The sequence below is a fragment of the Sorex fumeus genome, unplaced genomic scaffold, assembly GCF_029834395.1.
Source record: "Sorex fumeus unplaced genomic scaffold, SorFum_2.1 ptg000043l, whole genome shotgun sequence".
NCBI lineage: Eukaryota > Metazoa > Chordata > Mammalia > Eulipotyphla > Soricidae > Sorex > Sorex fumeus.
Window position 1 is genome coordinate 31787533 of NW_026606100.1, and position 18734 is coordinate 31806266.

The following is an 18734-nucleotide window of genomic DNA, read 5'->3' on the forward strand; positions in this document are numbered from 1 at the left end:
TCTAGCATGTATTTTTTTTTGAGGTGTCTAGGATGAAACCCTAGGTGTCGAGGATGGAGCCTCACACACTCACATTTAAGCAAGGCAAGTGCTAAGTCCTTAGCCCATTCTTAGTGGCTTTTTTGTTTTGTTTTTTTGGTGGGGGGTAGGCTGGGGCCACTTTGGGCCGTGCTCAGGGCTTATTTTCTCGCTCAATTCTTTTAAGTCTGTTTTCTTAGGAAAGGAAAATATAACTCAGGTAATAATGTCAATCTTGTTGGTAGTTTCAAGTCTCAGGAATGTGCATAAAAGTACTAAGGACATCAGGAAATTGCCACATTGTAAATCTTCGCCATTGCCCCTGTTCAGTTCCATCAGATGAGCTGATTGACACCCTCTTTCGCTCTCAGGTAAAAAGAGCTATGTGTATCGGGGCCCAGGAAGAAGTGGTCCCACCGCACAGCGGCATCATCGCCCTTTTAAGAAGCGTGGAACCCAGCCGTCCCACCCCGATGTTTAAAGTACCGAAGTTAGTGCGAGTCACGTGAAGTCCTCGGCCGTGCCCCGCCTCGAGGGGGCGGGGCCTCAGGTGGAAAACCAATGGCAGGCGCAGTCTCCGCGGCACCCGGCACCAGATAGGGAAAAGGGGAGGAGCCTCGCGCCTCGGCCACTGTAGCGGCGCTTCCGGACGCCGAGCCCCGCCCCTCCCCCGTCCGCTGATTTTCCCCGGCGCCGGGTGGGCCGGACGAGCGGGTGCAGATTAAAGGCGCCGCTTTGGCCCTGCCGCTTTCTCCTCGCCACCCCCTCCCCGTTTCCCCGCCCCTTTCCGAGTAGCGGGACCGGCCTTGATGTAGACACCGCCCTCCGCCCCTCTCGGCCGGGGCTCGCGAGTCCGGCTCACCGCAGTGCCCCGGCCGCCCCGCGCTGTCCTCCGAGCCCATTGTATCCCCGCCCTGTCCGCCCGCCTCCCGCAGCCGAGCCGAGGTCCGGCGCTGGCGGGAAGAGCGGGGACCCCTTAGCGCCCCGAGAGCCGGTGCATCCCCTTCCTTCCCCGCCCGCCCTCCTCGCAGCTTCGCGGTAGGGACGAGAGACGCCCCGTGCTTCGCTCTCGGCCGAGGCGCACGACCCCGGCCCCCAGCGGCGAACCCCAGACCCGCGTCCCCTGTTGAGGGTCTTTTTTTTTTTTTAAGGAGGGTTAGGAGTGCCCGAGTCCGAGCGAGGAAAAAAAAAAAAGGACTTCCCGGCCCGCGGGGTCATTTTTATTCTCGGGATTATTATTAAAAAGGGGGCGGGGACCCCAGGATGCGGAGGAGGGGGCTGGAGAGACGCAGCTATTTTTATTAAACAAGATTATTCCTGAAATCCTAACACGCGCAAGATGGCTGAAGGTGGCTGGGAAGAGAGTGTTGGGGTTTTTTCTTTTCCTTCCTCTTTTTTTTCCTCCCCCCTGATCGAAGGATAAAGCTCTGAAGGCGACAAGGCGCTGCGGAGATCCCCCGCCCGCCCGAGCGCCCTCCCCCGGGGAGACGCCGCTGCGGGCGGACGAGCCGCGACCCACCGACCCGGCGTGGGCCCGCCCCGGACGCGTCGCCCGGGCAGCCGGGGCCGCTCCTCGCCGTCGGGCCGACTTCTTCTTCTTCCAATTCTCATCTTTTTTTTTTTTTGAAGGGGAAAAAATTTTTTTTTTTTTGGAAAGGACCGGGGTGGGTGGAGCAGAGGAGGAGGTGGAGGAGAGAGATCGGGACTTGGCGTTTTCTCTCTTAATCGGAGGGAGGACGCCAGCAGCCCTAAAAAAAAAAAAAAAAGGAAGGGAGGGGAGGAAGCCCACCACCGGAGGGGAGCGGGGCGGCAGGACCCCCCGAGCGAGCGGGAGAGCGAGCGAGCGCCCGCGGCAGCCCAAGATGGCTGGGCGCTGAGGGAGGCCGCGGGCCCCGCCGCCGCGGGCGGGCTCCCACCCGGCCCCGGGCGCCTCCCGGCCGGAGCCGAGGCCGAGAAGAAAAGAAAGTGGGGGGAGGGGGGAGGGGGCCGGGGCGGTGGAGGGGGAGGGCCCGGCGGGGGGAGGGGAAGCCGGGGAGCCGAGCCTCCCGTTCATTAGCAGTGGAGGAAAAAAAAATTCCTTTCTAGTTTGATCCATCCTTGTTTTTCCTCGGCCGAGCCCGGGCGCCCGCCCAGCGCGGACGCGGACGCGGACGCGGACGGGGGCGCGGGCACGGGCGCGGACGCGGCCGGAGGAGCGCGCGGGGGTCGGTGCCCGGCGCGGGGCGCGCGAGGAAGCGAGCGCGGGGGGTCAGGCCGGCCGGAGCCCCGCGGGGGGGCCGCTCCTCGTCCTCCTCGTCCCTCCCCTCTCGGGGGGTTGGCTCTCTCGCTCGCTCTTTTTTTTCCCCTTCCACTTCTCTCCCTCCCCCTTCCGTTTCTATTTGTGAAGGGAGGAGGAAGGCAGAGGCGGGCTGGGTGTCTCTGGCCGGGGACTGGAATTTCAGCTGAATGACTGCCCCTGCGCGCACGCAGCGCCCCGGAGTCGTCGCCGCCGCCCGCCCGCCCGCCCGCGCCCCGCAGCCTTCGCCCGCGGCCCGGGGGCGCCCGCGCCGGGCCCCGGACCCCGCCGCCTAGCCGCGCGCGCGCGTGCCCGCCCGCCCGCCCCGGCCTCTCGGACCCCCGAGCCCGGCGCGCCCCCGGACGCTCGAGCCGGCGGCGGCGCGGGAAGGGAGGAAGGAAGCGTGCGGCGGCGGCGCGGGGCGCGTCCCCATGTCAGCCGCGGGGCCGGGCGCAGGCCGCCGCGGGCCGCCGCTGCCCTAGCCGCGCGCCGGCGACGGGGAGGCGGGCTCGTCTATGGAATTTGGACCCCGGCGCTCCCCTCCAGGGCCGGTGCCCCGGCCGCGGCGGCCCGGGCGCAGTCCGCCGCCTCCCGCTAGGCGCCCGCCGGGAGCAGGCGACGCGTGAGGACCCCGGCTCCCCGCCGCGGGGGGCGGCCGAGCGACGGTCGGGGGCCGGAGCGCGGGGCTCCGCGGGCCCCCCCAGCTCCCGCTCCCGACGGAGCCCCGCGCCTGGGGCGTCGGGGAGGCCGCCGGCCCGGGCCCCCTGCCCGCGGCCGCCATGGCGGAGAATTGGAAGAACTGCTTCGAGGAGGAGCTCATCTGCCCCATCTGCCTGCACGTCTTCGTGGAGCCCGTGCAACTGCCGTGCAAGCACAACTTCTGCCGGGGCTGCATCGGCGAGGCGTGGGCCAAGGACAGCGGCCTGGTGCGCTGCCCGGAGTGCAACCAGGCCTACAACCAGAAGCCGGGCCTGGAGAAGAACCTGAAGCTCACCAACATCGTGGAGAAGTTCAACGCCCTGCACGTGGAGAAGCCGCCGGCGGCGCTGCACTGCGTGTTCTGCCGCCGCGGCCCCCCGCTGCCCGCGCAGAAGGTCTGCCTGCGCTGCGAGGCGCCCTGCTGCCAGTCCCACGTGCAGACGCACCTGCAGCAGCCCTCCACCGCCCGCGGGCACCTCCTGGTGGAGGCGGACGACGTGCGGGCCTGGAGCTGCCCGCAGCACAACGCCTACCGCCTCTACCACTGCGAGGCCGAGCAGGTGGCCGTGTGCCAGTACTGCTGCTACTACAGCGGGGCGCATCAGGGACACTCCGTGTGCGACGTGGAGATCCGCAGGAATGAGATCCGGGCAAGTACCCTGCACGCGCGCCCGCTCCACGCACCCGCGGCCCCGCGCCCGGGCGTGGTGGGGGGGGGAGAACCTCCCTGCCCCGCTCTGGGCGCTTCAGCCCTCCAACTCTTCCACTCTGAAAGTTAGGGGAGGACGAGGGCCGGGTCCTGGGGAAGAAGGGTTCCACCCTCTGGCGACTGGACCCGTTCCTGCACCTGTATTTATGAGGGTCCATCTTGGGAGTCATTGATAGCACGGAGGTGCGGGGCCCTGCCTGGCAGAGTCTGGGTGCTGCTCCCTCGCTCTTCTCTTGGGCCCTCAGCTCCTTCCCCCTCGATTTGTGTGTCTGTGTGTGTTGTTTCCGTGGGCCCAATGGGAAGTCACCAAGGCAGTGACCCAGGTCCTGCTTCTCCAGCTGCTGTTTATGTAATGAGTGTCCTGATGCCTCGGCTGTGGCTGACATGATCCATGATGCTGGCATACCAATGAGGAAGTAAACAAAAGCAGCCATGTTAGTTTCCAGCCCTATTGGAAACACATGGGGGGGCCGAGAGGTGCTTCCGGAGGGCGAGCAGAACCCTGGGTATCTCCCCGCACGAGGCCCGGGACTGCTACTGGTCTGCACCCGGGGGCCCAGGCATCAGGAGCTTTCCTTGCGCGCCTGTGCGTCTCGCCGCCTCCTGCGTGGTGTTGCCTGTGTCTGCTGTGAAAGAGCCTTAAAGTCTGTGCCTTCCTCACCCTGAGCCCTTTTTTTTCTTTTTTTTTTTCCCCAGCCCAGCCCTTGATCACAGCCCTCCCACATTTGGGGAGGGGAAGTGGAAGACGGAAAAAGAATCCTGTGGGTTTAAGGTTGAGCTGCCTTGCAATCTGGTTTCAGGCAGCTGGCTCCCCTGGGCTGCCGGCTGGGTGATTACAGAACCGCATCCCCTCCCATTGTATACACCCTGCAGCAGCGGCCAATGTCAAAACCACCTTCCCCCTCGGGCCTCTGGGCCGGGCTTGGGAGCTGGACTGAGGCAATACTTCCGTCCTCTTTACTGGAGGGGGGTGGGGGGGTGCTCATAGGTCCCTCCCCGGTCCCCTGGCTTTCAGGGTTGAGTCATACCAGAGAGCAGAAAGAAGGGGTTGGCCTGAGACTGTCTGAGCCATCTCGGAAGCCCCAACATGGGGCCTGGGTGTGATATCATGAGGGTGAGGTTAGGCTTTGGTCTGCCTGGGAGTGTTTATGGGTGGGGACCCCCAGAGGCTAGTCGGGGCCAGTGGGGAGCTTGGGTATGAGGAAGCCCTGGGCAGGGGACAGTTGTAGATGGGGGTTGTTTCCTGTGTGTAGGGGGCGGGGGGAACAGGACCCAGTCAGAGTGAGTCATTGTTTAGCAATTAAAAAACATACACATGCAACTAACAAAAGGCAGGAGGGTCACCACAGGCTGAGGGCAGGGACGGCAAATAAAATTTGCTCTATAATTAGTTTCCAGTCGGATGGACGAGTCCTGGGATTCTGTGCCAGGACCTGGCCTCTGGTTTCTTGGAGGAGGTGGGAGGGATGGAGAGCCTTTCTCCCTCCCCCTCTGGGCGGGCAGACGCGGAGGCTCAGGGGCGGCTGAGGAGCCCCTGGCGCCCTCTGCCCCCCGCTCGGGCCGGGCCGGGCCCAGCCTTCCCCCGGTATTAGGAAGCCGCTGCTATTAATAAAAATAGAAGGGCTGGGGGAGGAGGTTGGGGAAAGTGCAGAGGCAGGAGAAAGGGCTGTCCGGTTTTCTGTCCCTGGTGCAGCAGTAGGAAGGGGGGGGGGCGCGAGAGAAGGAGCTGTAGCTAAAAGGATCCAGGCGGGGTGGGGGCAGTAACCTGGGTGTGAGTGTCTGTGTACCCACACCCATGGTTTTGCTCTTAGCCGTGTCTGAGTGCCAGGAGTCTCTTTAATTTGGGTGCGGGAGGAAGCATAATTGTACCTGATTTCGTCAGGGGAGGGTATCTTTAGGTGTGTGTCTGTGTTTGCGAGTGTCTGAGACTGTCTGCTTTGCCCTCGAGTGCACCTGTCTCCCGTCTGTATGGCTGCGGGATGGGGTGGGTGGCACAGACGCTTGGTGTATTACCTGGGGTTGCCACCAGCATGTCGCCGATCCCTTCCTCGTGGAAGGAACCGGGTGGGAGCCGTCACGGAACTTTGTCAGCAGCTGTGTGTGTGTGTGTGGCCTTGGTCTGTCTCTGCATATATGTGTGCGCCCTCGTTCCTCTTCCTGGTGTGGGCAGGCTCAGAAGTGGGGAGGGGTTGCATCAGGCCCAGATGTGCAATTCTGTGCACTCAGCATCTGTGCTCCGCAGCCTGAGTCCTCATCCCTCTCCCAGCTCCCCCCACCGGCTCCCCCACCGGGGCCCTCCTGCTTCTCTCTGGCGCCCCAGGGCACTGGCGTTGGAAACCCTTAAATAGCAAGTCCCCGCCAGGTTGAGACTTACTGTGAGGAAGAGTGCCCGCCCTGAGAGGAAGACCCCATCGCTAGGGCTTCAGCTGTGGGCGGCCAGGACGAGGGGCCTTTGGCTGGGCCTCTCCCCGCACTTGCCTCAGAGACCAGCTCTGCTTCTTGTGCTTTTGCTTAGGGACAGCAAGGTGGGGGGGGGGGGGCAGCCACTGAAGTGCCCTAGGGGCTAGAGACATGCTTTCCTCTGCCCCCCTACTGCATACTTGAAAATCCCCTTGGGTCTGGGCCACAGCTAGAGCTGAGCCCAGCAGGGAGGCCAGCATTCCCCCGGTCAGGCCTGCTCCTCGCCTGCCTACTCCACTCTGAGGCCAAGATGCCCACTGGATGGGACAGGTCCAGCCTAGATACTGAAAATCATTTTTTTTTGTTTGGTTTTGGTTTTTCGGTCTCACCGAGTGGGTGGTACTCAGGGGTTACTCCTGGCTCTGTGCTCGGGAATCACTCCTGGCAGTGCTCAAGGGACCATGTGGGATGCTGGGGGTTGCATGCGGGTGCAAAGCAAGCTCTCTGCCCGCTGTACTATAGCTCCAGGCCTTGAAAATCTTTCTCCCTGGAGGCGCCATTGGAGGCATTCAGGTGGGCCTGGGCTGGCAGGCCTACGTCGTCAGACCCTCACCAGACCCAGGGTCTTGGGGTTCCTTTGGGCAAGGGTGGGCACTGGTAGGAGCTAGAGCCTTCCCTCGCCCTGTCCAGCTGTGGTGAGGTATGTGCAGGCACAGGTCACCGTCACTTTTGTGCCTCGGGCTCTGGAGCAAGACTGGAAGTGCTCCTTACATTGTCAGAGGTTCAGCATTGAGGGAAATAATGTCCTCTGGGGAGGGATCCCACTGCTTGGGCCACCTTCCACGTCCAGCTGCAGAGGGAGATGGTGTCCTCCTCCTGCTGCCTGGCTCACAGGGGTGATTACACTGAGGTGAGATCTCCGCTCTCTGCTGGGTCTGTGTCCTGGTGGGCTGAGGGGGTGAGACTGTCCCGGCACCCCACTGTTCCCCGCCTCCCCGCATTCTTCCGAGGGCAGCGGGGTAGAAGCTGTGTGTGCAAGATGGGAGGGTCCTTCGCTCCATCCCGGCCTGGTGGAGACTGCACAGTGGGGCCCAGGCTGAGGCCCAGCTCACCCCCTCCCCCCCGCCACGTGCCCCCAGAATTCTGCTGACACAGCCGGGCGCCCATCACGCACGCTCTATTGATTGCCTGGCCACCGGCAGGTGTGTGTGTCCACTGACTGCGTACCTCATGCGCACACGAGGGATCTTTTTTTCTTTCTGGTTCTCAGGTATGTGCACGAAGGAGCAGTGCGAGTGACTGGGTCATGGAGTTGCTCTGCGTGGCTGTGGGGGCAGAGGTGTGAGGGCGCCTTCTTGCTCGCTGCACACCTGCACTGCCCACCCTTGGCCCTGGCAGGTGGGGGCGTGTAGTGACTTTCTCTTGCGGTGGGCACTGTTGGGAGACCAGGAACCAGGGGAGTCGCCTGGAGCTGGCCTGGGAGGTGGATACCCAGGCGCATCCTGCCTCTGTGCTGGGGGCGGGGTGGCAGAGCCCGGAAGGTGAGCCCGCCGGGGCCCCTGGCCTGGGCAGAGCAGGCTGGCTCGCCCTGGCTCTGGGAAAGCCTCCCTTGCCGGCTGGCCTGGCATTCAAACCCAGACAAAGGGGGGCCTTCTCTCTCGCCTCTTTGTTCCGCTGCCCCAGAGCGCTGCTCTCTGCACGCCTAGAGCTGATTCCACTCTGCAGCTGGGAAGCCCTCTCGGGGCTGCGGGGCTGCAGGGCGGCTCAGTCTGAGTCTGTGCTGGCCCCACGGTAGGCCATGACAGGGAATCGGGGCTTTCAGTTAGACAGGAATTGCTCGGGCCCGGGGAGAAAGGAGGCTGAGGAGTTCCTGGGACCAGGTCTGAGGCCAGGGGGCTGTGTGGGCTGTGACTGTGTGGGACGGGAGGGAGCAGCCCGCCCCCCCACCCCCACCCCAGTGCTGGCCTCATCAGGGCCTCAGCCCTGCCTCTGGACCGGTCTGTGGGGCCCTGTTTCCTCCTGACCTTGCTTCTCTTCAAGGTTGACTTGAGGGTTTCATTATTATTATTTATTAACTTTGATACGGCCCAGAGTCCCCAGAGCCTCCCCTATCTGCCCAGTCCAGTCTGGCACCCAAAATGCCAGCTGGGCCCGGCCGGTCAGGCTGCAGGGGGAAGTGGGGCTTTCCCGGGTGCGAGTGTCGGGGACCTAGAGTGCCCCATCTCTGGCTCGGCAGGTTTCCCATGTGGGAGACAGTGTCCCTCCTCCAGGCCTGCACAGGTTCAGGGGAGTGACGGCAGTGCAGGGCAGGGGGTTGTCTGTCGAGGGGGGAGACTGTGCGGTGCAGGTCTGGCAGCCTCTGCTGCCTTGGGCAACAGGTGTGAGGAAGCTTCAGGGCTGCAGGGATGGGCCTGGAGCACCTCCACGCCCAGAGTCCTCTGCTTTTCCCCTCGCAGGCTCGTCAGTTGGCACCAGGGATGGGACAAGAGGGGACAGATGCTGCCTGGGCCACAGTGCTGGGCGGAGCTGGACCTCACCTGCAGGAGGCTCCCTCAAGGGCCCCCACATTCCTGAGGGTGCCGCAGCCTCGGGGAGCAGGTTGTAAAGTGATTCTCGAACCCCGCCCTCAGAGCTCTTGCTCAGAATCAAACGGCGAAATCTGGGCCTAACTTCGCCCTGGGGTTTCCTGTGGGAGTGGGGCGTCCGCTGCTGTAGTTCGCCGGGGCTAGGTTGGAAAGGAGGCTTGCTGGCCACGGGGCGGGGCGCAGACCCCACTTCCTCTGCACCCCCTCTCCCAGCTGCTCTGCATCCTGCCCAGGTCAGAGTGAAGGGGATGAAGGAGAAGCGATGAAGGAGTGTGCAGGGACCAGCCCCTGCAAACTCCCCGGTCCCTGAGGGAGCCTGGGTTCCCCTCCTCTCCTGCTTCCTGGGTGTGGTGGGGTAGGATTGCCATCACTTGTTGGGTGGGTGTGGGTCCTCCTCTGGAGCCCCATGGCGTCCAAACTGGGGGGAAATTTGGTGCCAGCCTGGACTGGGCAGAATGGGGGAGGCAGTGGAGACTCTGGGCTGCATAAAAGTTAGTGAATGATAATAAAACCTGCGGGGGGCTGGAGTGATAGTACTGTGGGGAGGGTATTTGCCTTGCCGACCCAGGTTCGATCCCCGGCATCCCATATGGCCCCAGAATTGCCAGGAGTGGTTTCTGAGCACAGAGCCAGGAGTAAGCACTGAGCACCTCCAGGTGTGGCCCCCACAGAAAGAAGAAAGGGGAGGAGGGGGGACGGGAGGGAGGAGAGAGAAAAGACTACCTTTGCTAGACATGAGGGTCCACACCGCATGGGCCCCAGGCCTGTGGGCACCACCCTGCAGGCCTCTGAGGCTGAGGGATGACATTGGGGAGCTCCAGGGCAGGAATACTGCCCCCAGAGCTGTGAGAGAGGCCGAGCCCCACCCCCTCAGACTAGGCAGGAAGTAGCACCCTGAGCCTCTAGGGTGGGCTGGACCATCCCCATTTCGCACTGGGGAAACGGCTTAGAACTGGGGCTGCCTCTTTCCTGCGCCTCATCAGGGGCACAGCGGGCGCAGCCCTTGGTTTTGGCTGTGAGGAGTCAAGTAAGGAAACCTTGGCGCACAGGTGTGGGGTCCTGGGCCCTGAGGCAGGGAGGAGGCAGCCAGCAGGCACGAGTCTGGGCACCTGCTGTAGCCTACGAGGGGTCCTGTCCCCTCTGCATCCCGGCAGGCCTGGTGCGGCTGTGTGTGCATGGATCAGTGTCCGTGTCCGCTGCACTGCCCAGGTCACTCACAGGCCACCAGTGGGCAGGGCCGGACTCCCCTTGTGCTGACTCTGCAGCCCTGACCTCGGGAAGACCAGGGCAAGTCTTTGTCAGGTTTGGGGGGGCGGGGCACACTGGTGCTTGGGGGTTACTACCAGCTCTGGGTGGGTGGTGTCACTCCTGGCTGGTGATGAGGGAACCTGGTGCTGCTGGGCCTTCCCAGCCAAGCATGTGCCCCCAACGCTTTGAGCTGCATCCCTGGGCCCCCCAGGCTGGCTTTTGAGATCCTGCCTTGGGTCACTTAAAGGTTAACTTGTTGAAGGGGGTACCCCAGTTTTCCGCAGCAATTCTAAGCTGAGAAAACCTGGGCCACCCCACCAACAACTTGACCTTTAAGTCACCCCCACACCACCCTAGCTTTTGTTTCCACGGTAGCCACCCGTGCAGTGGAGTCTGATGGCCTCAGTTTCCCTACCTTGCCAGTGGGGAAGAGCAAAAGAGAAAGGCTGGGTGGCCGCAGCTTGACCGCAGAGACCACCTGGATGTGGGAGGGAGTCGGGCATGCGGTCAAGCCCGAGGGTCACCGGGTGGCCTCCCGCCAGGCAGAAGAGGAAGCGTTCCTGGTGGGGCCGGCTCTGCTCCGGCTGGGCTGCTGGGACTCCGCAGGTCTTCCTCGGTGCGCAGGAGCCCGGATTTACTCAGCGATCATGTTTCACGTCTGTAGGTGCTGGAGCTTTTGTGTGGCCGGCCTTGGAAGGGGGTGGAGAGGGTCAGTGGCCAAGCCTGGTTTTTAAGAGACCTTGAGTTGAGGAGGAGGTGGAGGAGGGCCGGGGCTCTCCAAGCATGAAGGCAGTCACTCCTCTGCCTGCATGGCGGGTCCATTTTCTATCCATGTGCTCAGCACAGCCATGGAGGAGGACCTGTCTGAGGCCTCAAAGCCTAAAAGAGCCACACGATTCTGAACCCGGCACACCACTCCACAGAAGCTGTGGCTATCCTGGTGGGGAGTGAGAACTCTCCCGAGCCCGGCCCAGCCCACCTTCATGAAGCCTTATATGGAGCTTATATGGAGCTGTTGGGTTGTTGGGTTTTCTGCCTTTGTTTGCTTGCATTTTTGTTCTTTGGTTTGGGCCACACCTTCCAGTGCTCGGGGATCACTCTTGGCAGGACTCAGGCACCTTCAGGGGTGCTGGGGATTGAACTGGGATCGGCTTGATGCGAGGCCAGTGCCCTCTCCTCTGTGCTGTCTCCTGCCGTTGAGCCTGTCGCCGTGGGCCTGTGCTGCTGAAGATCTGGTTCTGACAAACCTTTTGAATTAACCTGAGCTGCCGCGGCTCTACACTGCACGGCCAGGCTAGGCTGCCCACATTCAGTGGGGCCCGCAGGCGTGGCAGTGGGCTTGTAAGCTGCTGCCCTGCTCGGGAGTTTGCAAGGAGGGAATTCCTGTGAGTTCTGAGGCCTGGCCGCTTCACCAGCTCTGCTGTCTGAGCTGCATCGTCCTGCAGGCTGGGGAAGAGCAGCTGATGTCCATCCCTCCCTCAGATTGGTCGTTGGGGAGCCGGTCTCCTGTTCATCTGACGGGCTGTGTACCAAGACCAAGGGATGGGGTAGCTGGGCGAAGGCCGCGAGGGTGAGGGAAGTGTTGGTGGTCTCCCTCTGGTCCACGTGACTTTAGTAGGGTGACCCTCTGCGTCGGACAGTATCACCTGGAAGGTGGGCACCCCAGGGAGCATAGCTTGCCCCCACCCCTCCAGAAGAGACCATCCTGCTGCCAGAGGACTGACTGGGTTTCAAGATATCCCAGCTCTGTCCCTTACCAGCCAGGGACTCTCGGGCCCTTGGTTTCCTGCCCTCTGAAAGGAGGGTGATGGTACCTCGTGCGTCACAGCCACGCAGGGAAACAAAAGTCAGAGGTATGTGCGGGAGGGCCTGACAGCTGTCAGCAGTCCCCCGAGAGTGTGGGGGCACCATGGGGTGAGTGGCAGGCATTTCATACCATCTGGGGGAGTCAGAGGGCTGAGGGCATGTCTGTTGGTTCTTAGAGGGAAGGCTGGCACTCCCCTCTGAAAGCCCTTCCCCCCTCTCTCTGCAGAAGATGCTGATGAAGCAGCAGGACCGGCTGGAGGAGCGGGAGCAGGACATTGAGGACCAGCTCTACAAACTGGAGACCGACAAGCGCCTGGTGGAGGTAGCTAAGCTAACGCGCCGTCAGACCAGGGAGGTTTGGGGGCAGAAAATCCTGCTGGTTCCCTCCTGAGAATCGGCTGGTCAGTCATCCAGTCACCTCTCAGGGCTGAGGCCCCCACTGCTGCCAGGGGTGACTGGCCCCTTGCCTCGTCACATTTGGGTAGACCTCCTGCGGGGTTGGGATCCCAGACCCCACCTCGAGCTTGGCCGCCCACCCACACGGCCCCCCTCGCCTGCAGGAGAAGGTGAACCAGCTGAAGGAGGAAGTGCGGCTGCAGTACGAGAAGCTGCACCAGCTGCTGGACGAGGACCTACGGCAGACGGTGGAGGTCCTGGACAAGGCGCAGGCCAAGTTCTGCAGCGAGAATGCAGCGCAGGCGCTGCACCTCGGGGAGCGCATGCAGGAGGCCAAGAAGCTGCTGGGCTCCCTGCAGCTGCTCTTCGACAAGACGGAGGACGTCAGCTTCATGAAGGTGGGCTGGGCCGGGCTCGGGAGAGTTCTCGCTCCCCACAAGGATAGCCACAGCTTCTGTGGAGCGGCGTGCCGGGTTCAGAACCGCGCGGCTCTTTCAGGCTTTGAGGCCTCAGACAGGTCACTCTGTTCCTAATACCTTAGTTCCCAATTTCCAATTTTAAAAAAATCTCTGAAAACTCACGGGGCTGGAATGTGCGGCAGGTCGGGTGCTTCTTCCCTTGTACATGGCCTACCCGGGTTCGATCCCCAGCTTCCCATTTGGTCTCCCGAGCCCACCAGGGGTGATCCCTGAGTGCAGAGCCAGGGGTAATCCCTGAGCATTGTCGGGTGTGATCTCAAAACCCAAAAAGAAAGAAACCTCTGAAAACCTTAAAAAATTGGCAACTCGGGCTGGAGCAATAGCCTAGCGGGTAGGGCATCTGCTTTGCATGCGGCTGACCCGGGTTCGATTCCCAGCATCCCATATGATCCCCTGAACACCGCCAGGAGTAAATTCCTGAGTGCATGAGCCAGGAGTAACCCCTGTGCATCACCAGGTGTGACCCAAAAAGCAAAAAAAAAAAAAAAATTGGCAACTCATGCAATAGTAATTTTGACTTGCGCTGATGTTGGTCATTTCTGAGCTTTATTTCTCTCGCATGGTATAAATATTCAATTTTGCTGCAGAAGCATTGATTGAATATGGTGTCCTGGGGTTGGGAGGCGGCTCAAAGGGCTGAGCACATGCTCTGCGTGCAGGAGGCCTCTGATCCCTAGCACTGCTGCAAGCGACCCCTGAACACCATAGGCTGTGGCTGCGAAATTCAAAATAGGAAATGCTCTCTGACTGGGAGTTCTAGACAATGTTTCTAAAAGCCAAAAGGAAGGGCTTTTCCAGTCGGTAGGGCACTTGCCTTGCATGCTGCCAACCTGGGTTCCATCCCAGAACCCCAGCCTCTGCCAGGGGAGACACCAGCGCATAGAGCCAGGAGTAAGCCCTGAGCACCTCTGAATTAATTTGATTTTTTTTTTTGGTTTGTTTTGGGGCCGTACCTGGCGGTACTCACAAGTACACTTGGTAGCCCTGCCAGGCGGTGCCCAGCCAGTGCACTCAAGCCCTGTTTCTCCCTATCGCAGTACCCCCCAGCAGCGTGTGCTCCCCCAGTATGGTGGCCACATGATGGCAAGGCCAGCACCCTACCCTCTGTACTATTATTCCTGCCCCCAAAAGAAAGGTTTTTAAAAGCCAAAATGACCAGTTCTAAAACACATTTGGCCCTGACAGTTTCAGAGCAAGTATTGAGCGCTGTATGCCACCCCTCCTACCCCTGCCCCCTGCCCAGGACAGCTGTATAGACTGATGGAGGTAGCGAAAATAACTGTTGGGGCTGGAGCAATAGTACAGCGGGGAGGGTATTTGCCTTGCACGCCGCCGGCCCGGGTTCAATCCCCGGCATCCCGTATGATCCCTCAAGCACCGCCAGGAGTAACACCTGAGCATCTCTGGGTGTGACACAAAAAAGAAAAAAAAAACTTGTCTTGTGCTCAATAAATGCTTCTTTTGGGGGCCGGAACAATAGTACAATGAGTTGGGCACTTGCCTTGCATGTGACTAACCTGTGTTTGGTCCCCGGTATCCCATGGTTCCTCGAGTACCAGCAGGTAGTAATTCCTGAGTGCTGAGCATCACCAGGTGTGGCCTCAAAACAATCAGACCGGGGCTGGAGCCATAGCACAGCGGGTAGGGCGTTTGCCTTGCACACGGCCAACCCAGGTTCGATTCCCAGCATCCCATATGGCCCCTGAGCAGAGCCAGGAGTGACCCCTGTGCATCGCCGGGTGTGACCCAAAAAAAGAAAAAAAAAGTGGCATCCTGTCCTTGCCCTCGCCACAGTCTCTTTGGAATCTGGGAAGAGAGAATTTGGGCAGCTTCTGGCTTCCCCTCAGCCCATGGTGCTTCTCCTACTAACGCTTTTCTCTCCTCCTAGAACACCAAGTCTGTGAAAATCCTGATGGACAGGTGAGCTGCCGGCCCCCGCCATCAGGGACCGTGGTTATGGGAGTGCGGGAGGCCCAGGCCCACGGTGGGGGAGGTGGGGCGGCCTCACCGGTGATGCCTCCTCACAGCAGATGCCCCGTCCACTGCCCCCAGGACCCAGACCTGCACGGGCAGCAGCCTTTCTCCCCCTAAGATTGGCCACCTGAACTCCAAACTCTTTCTGAACGAGGTGGCCAAGAAGGAGAAGCACCTGCGGAAGATGCTAGAAGGTGAGGGGTGGTTTTCAATCTAAGCAAAGACCCTTTGCGGGGTAGAGTGGGGTGGGGGGCAGAGCGACAGTACAGAGGGGAGGGCATTTGCCTTGTATGTGACCGACCCAGGTTCAATCCCCAGCCGTCCCATATGGTGTCCTGAGCACTGCCAGGAATAATTCGAGTGCAGAGCCAGAAGTGATCTCTGAGCATCACCAGGTGTGACCCAAAAGGACGAAAAAAAAAAGGCCCATTTGGGCAGGGCTGCAAAGGCCAGAGTATTCTCGCTGAGGGGCTTTATCCTCACCAAATAGACTTTCGCATCTTGCCTTTGCCGCTTACAGCTGTGGGACTCAGGGCAAGCCCAGAGTCCACTCTGCCTCTGCCCATTTCTCCAGCTGTGGATCGGGAATAGCGGTGGTTGGGCGTGGTAGGTGCAAGGAACGGGCAGGGCCCCGGGGGGGAGAGGGCTGGGGGGAATGGGACAGTGAGCTTTGACCGCTTTTGCCCCCACCCTCTCCGCAGGCCCCTTCGGCACACCGGTGCCCTTCCTTCAGAGTGTCCCCTTGTACCCTTGTGGCGTGAGCAGCTCTGGGGCCGAGAAGCGCAAGCACTCGACGGCCTTCCCCGAGGCCAGTTTCCTGGAGACACCTTCGGGCCCAGTGGGCAGCCAGTACGGGGCTCCGGGCCCCGCCAGCGGCGAGGGCCAGTCAGGGCAGCCCCTGGGGCCCTGCAGCTCCACGCAGCACTTGGTGGCCCTGCCGGGCGGTGCCCAGCCAGTGCACTCGAGCCCCGTGTTCCCCCCATCGCAGTACCCCAATGGCTCTGCCCCCCAGCAGCCCATGCTCCCCCAGTATGGCGGCCGCAAGATTCTCGTCTGTTCTGTGGACAACTGTTACTGTTCTTCCGTGGCCAACCACGGCGGCCACCAGCCCTACCCCCGCTCCGGCCACTTCCCCTGGACAGTGCCCTCGCAGGAGTACTCACACCCGCTCCCGCCCGCACCACCCGCCGTCCCCCAGTCCCTTCCTGGCCTGGCGGTCAGAGACTGGCTCGACGCCTCCCAGCAGCCTGGCCACCAGGATTTCTACAGGGTGTATGGGCAGCCGTCCACCAAGCACTACGTGACGAGCTAACGCCGCGCGGGCAGGGGCGCTGGGGAATCTTCCCCCCCGGCCCCCAGTGGCTCGGGGATTATGCATTCAGAGATCTGCCCGGCCCTCTTCTTCCTTCATTCCCCAAGTATTTTCCTTTTGGATTTTATTTTGTTTGGGCCTTTGTTTTGGTTTTAGGGTTTTGGGGGGATTTTTTTTTTTTTTGGTTTTTTTTTTTTTTTTAATGACTCTCCTGGACATGGAGGTGATAGTGGGAGCTGGCCCGGGCCCGGGCCGGGGCCACAGGTGGCCTTGGAGTTGGGAAAGCGTCTACCTCAAGGCGCTGAGCTCTCTTTCTTTCTCTCTCTTTTCTCCTCTCTGCTCTCTCTACGACTTCCTGCTCTCTTTTTTTACTTCCACTCTTCTCCCATGGCTGGAAGGAGCCTCAGTTACCCTCAGGCCTTGGAGGGCGGGTGGGGTCCAGACCTGTGAGGAACACCCGGGCCCTACTGACCTGCTTCTTCTGTTTGGGGCACTTTGATCACTGAGTAAGGAATGACCTGTAGATGGTGGAACTTTTTTTTTAATATTTTTAAACCAAGAATGATTTCTCCTGCTTCCTTCTTCTCACCCTCCTCCCAAATGGAGTTCAAAGGCCACGTCTCAAGCAGCTTTTGGCATCTTCAGCCTCAGAGTGGAATCTTCCAGACAGGAACCCCATGTCCAGGAAAGGGGAAAGGAACTTTGCCAATGATAGTGACCACAGCGAAAGCAAATAATAATAATATTAATAATAATAAAGAGAAATAAAAGAAATAATAAAATAAACAGCATAGCCCTTGTTGAGGTCAGCGGGGGAGGAGGGGTTGCCCCACGCTGGGCCCTTGCCTGGATTTTGGCACAGCAACTTCCTGTAGCGAGCACTTTGTATGAATCGTGGACTTCCTGTCCTAAGGCACAGGTATTTATTCTGTAATCTGTCTAGAGCACACACCGAAATCCAGCCTTCTAATAAACATAATGGCGCAGTCCCACCCTGCCTTGCCTCTTACCCCACTCCCCACTCCTAGGCTTGGGGTCTTCCGGTGGTGGGGAGGGGAGATGCCTCCCCCAGCTCCCCCTTGAAAGCCCTTGCCCTGGGTCTGGCCTGTTCCTGATGCGTGCTGACTCTCAGATACACCATCCACTCAGCACTGGCTTCCAGTATTTGCTGAGGGCCTCCCAGGCCTGGCCCCCTGCTGCCCGGGCCCTGGCATCTCTTTGAGGTTCTGCCAATACGCTCTTAGCTAGGACGAACAAAGGAAGAAATACCTTTCAGTGAGTTTTGCAAAGTTTACTTCCTGCAGTCCACAAATATTTATCGAGCACATGCTAAGTGCCAGGCACTATGCAGAGACACGAACATGGAACAGAGCAGGCCCTGTCCTCTAACTGGGGCTTGGGCCCCATGAGCAGGAGTTAGCCCCAAGCTTCCTTGAGTGACTCAAGGTCTGGCCCCTGCCCCAGAGCACAAAGGAAGGGCCTGGGAAAAACTGCCTTCAGGGTGAGGAGCAAGGGAGAAAGACGTTCTCCCATCCTGACAGCTGCTTAGGACCTTGAAAAGGCTGAATCATGGGTAGGGTGCGTGTCTTGCACCCTGATAAAAGTTCATTCCCAGTACCACATAGGGTCTTTCGAGTCCTGCCAGGAGTCATCCCTGAACATGGAGCCAGGAGTAAGCTCTTAGCACAGCCAGGTATAGCCCCAAAGCCCTGAAAAAGCAAAAAGCTGACTGGAGGCTCTTGTGGGAGAGACTAGGGCTCAGGTCAGATCTAACTCCCCAGCAGTAACACATTCCAGGGTTTGAGAAGTGTTGCTATAGAGACTGGCAGAGCATCCTTGTCACAGGGACCTCTGGAGTGGGAGGGCCTGCCAACACCACGTACATTTGTTGAAGAATCTGTAAACGATTTGTCCTTGAGCCACAGATAGTACAGGGGAGTACATTTGCCTTGCATGCAGCCAAGTCAGGTTCAATCCCCAGAACCGCACGGTCCCCCAACCACAGTGCTAGGAGTAGCCCGGAACCCTGCTGAGGGTGTCCCCAAGCACCCTACCCCAACCTCTTTAAAGCAACCTGTGTCAGGGCTACAGTGATAGCACAGCGGGTAGGGCATTTGCCTTGTACGCGGCCAACCTGGGTTTGATTCCCAGCATCCCATATGGTCCCCCGAGCACCACCAAGAGTGATTCCTGAGTGCAGAACCAGGAGTAACCCCTGAGCATCGCCGGGTGTGACCCAGAAAGCAAAAAATAAAGCAACCTGTGTCCCTTGTAGAAAGACAGGATGGGAACCTGGCTTTTACCCTTGACTGGGTGGGATCAGCCCAAATCCCTCCCACCCGGGCAAACAGAAAGGCAGAGAAGCAGGGTCCAGGAGTCACAGACCCTTAGATGCAGTTACAAGAACCCGGTGGCCAGGGCTATGGATAAGCGAGTGTGGTGCTCAGATTGGTAGGCGGGGTTGTGGTTTGCATGTGTGAGGCTCTGCTGGGTTCCAACCGTCCCTGGCCAGACCAAACCAGTGCCTTGGTCCTGCTAAGTGCCTCAGTCATGCCCTGTGGGAGTAGAAGGGGACGTAGAGTATGTGCGTGTGAGGGAGGCGTCCAGGTGGGGGACCATGAGCCTTGACTCTGCTACCCCCATCCTGACTTGAGCAAGGAGCTGGAGGCGCCTGGGGCCGTGACAGCTGGGCCGCAGCTTCCGCTGCACCTGTCTGGGCTGGAGCTGGGGCAGATGGCTGCTGTCGGCCCCTCCAGCCAGGATGGGACGGTTGCCTGAGACCACTCACATCTGCTCCCTCTCACCGCCCGTCTCTGCCTGTCAGACCCTGGGA

General features: G+C 60.5%; 1 protein-coding gene across 1 annotated transcript; it reads left to right on the plus strand.

Moving 5' to 3' along the window:
* Positions 1-2977: 2977 nt before the first annotated feature.
* TRIM8 (tripartite motif containing 8) lies at positions 2978-16060 on the plus strand. The gene is made up of 6 exons (XM_056121004.1): positions 2978-3642; positions 11967-12062; positions 12301-12534; positions 14504-14535; positions 14668-14783; positions 15291-16060. Exons 1-6 carry the CDS (start codon positions 3073-3075, stop codon positions 15899-15901), a joined length of 1659 nt encoding a protein of 552 aa, XP_055976979.1. The 5' UTR covers positions 2978-3072; the 3' UTR covers positions 15902-16060.
* The last annotated feature ends 2674 nt before the right edge of the window (positions 16061-18734 follow it).

Coding starts and splice junctions, on each gene's coding strand:
- TRIM8 (XM_056121004.1), top strand. CDS start 3,073: ATGGCGGAGAATTGGAAGAACTGCTTCGAGGAGGAGCTCATCTGCCCC. Junction 12,535..14,503: donor AGGACGTCAGCTTCATGAAG/GTGGGCTGGGCC, acceptor CTCTCCTCCTAG/AACACCAAGTCTGTGAAAAT. Junction 14,784..15,290: donor CCTGCGGAAGATGCTAGAAG/GTGAGGGGTGGT, acceptor CCCTCTCCGCAG/GCCCCTTCGGCACACCGGTG.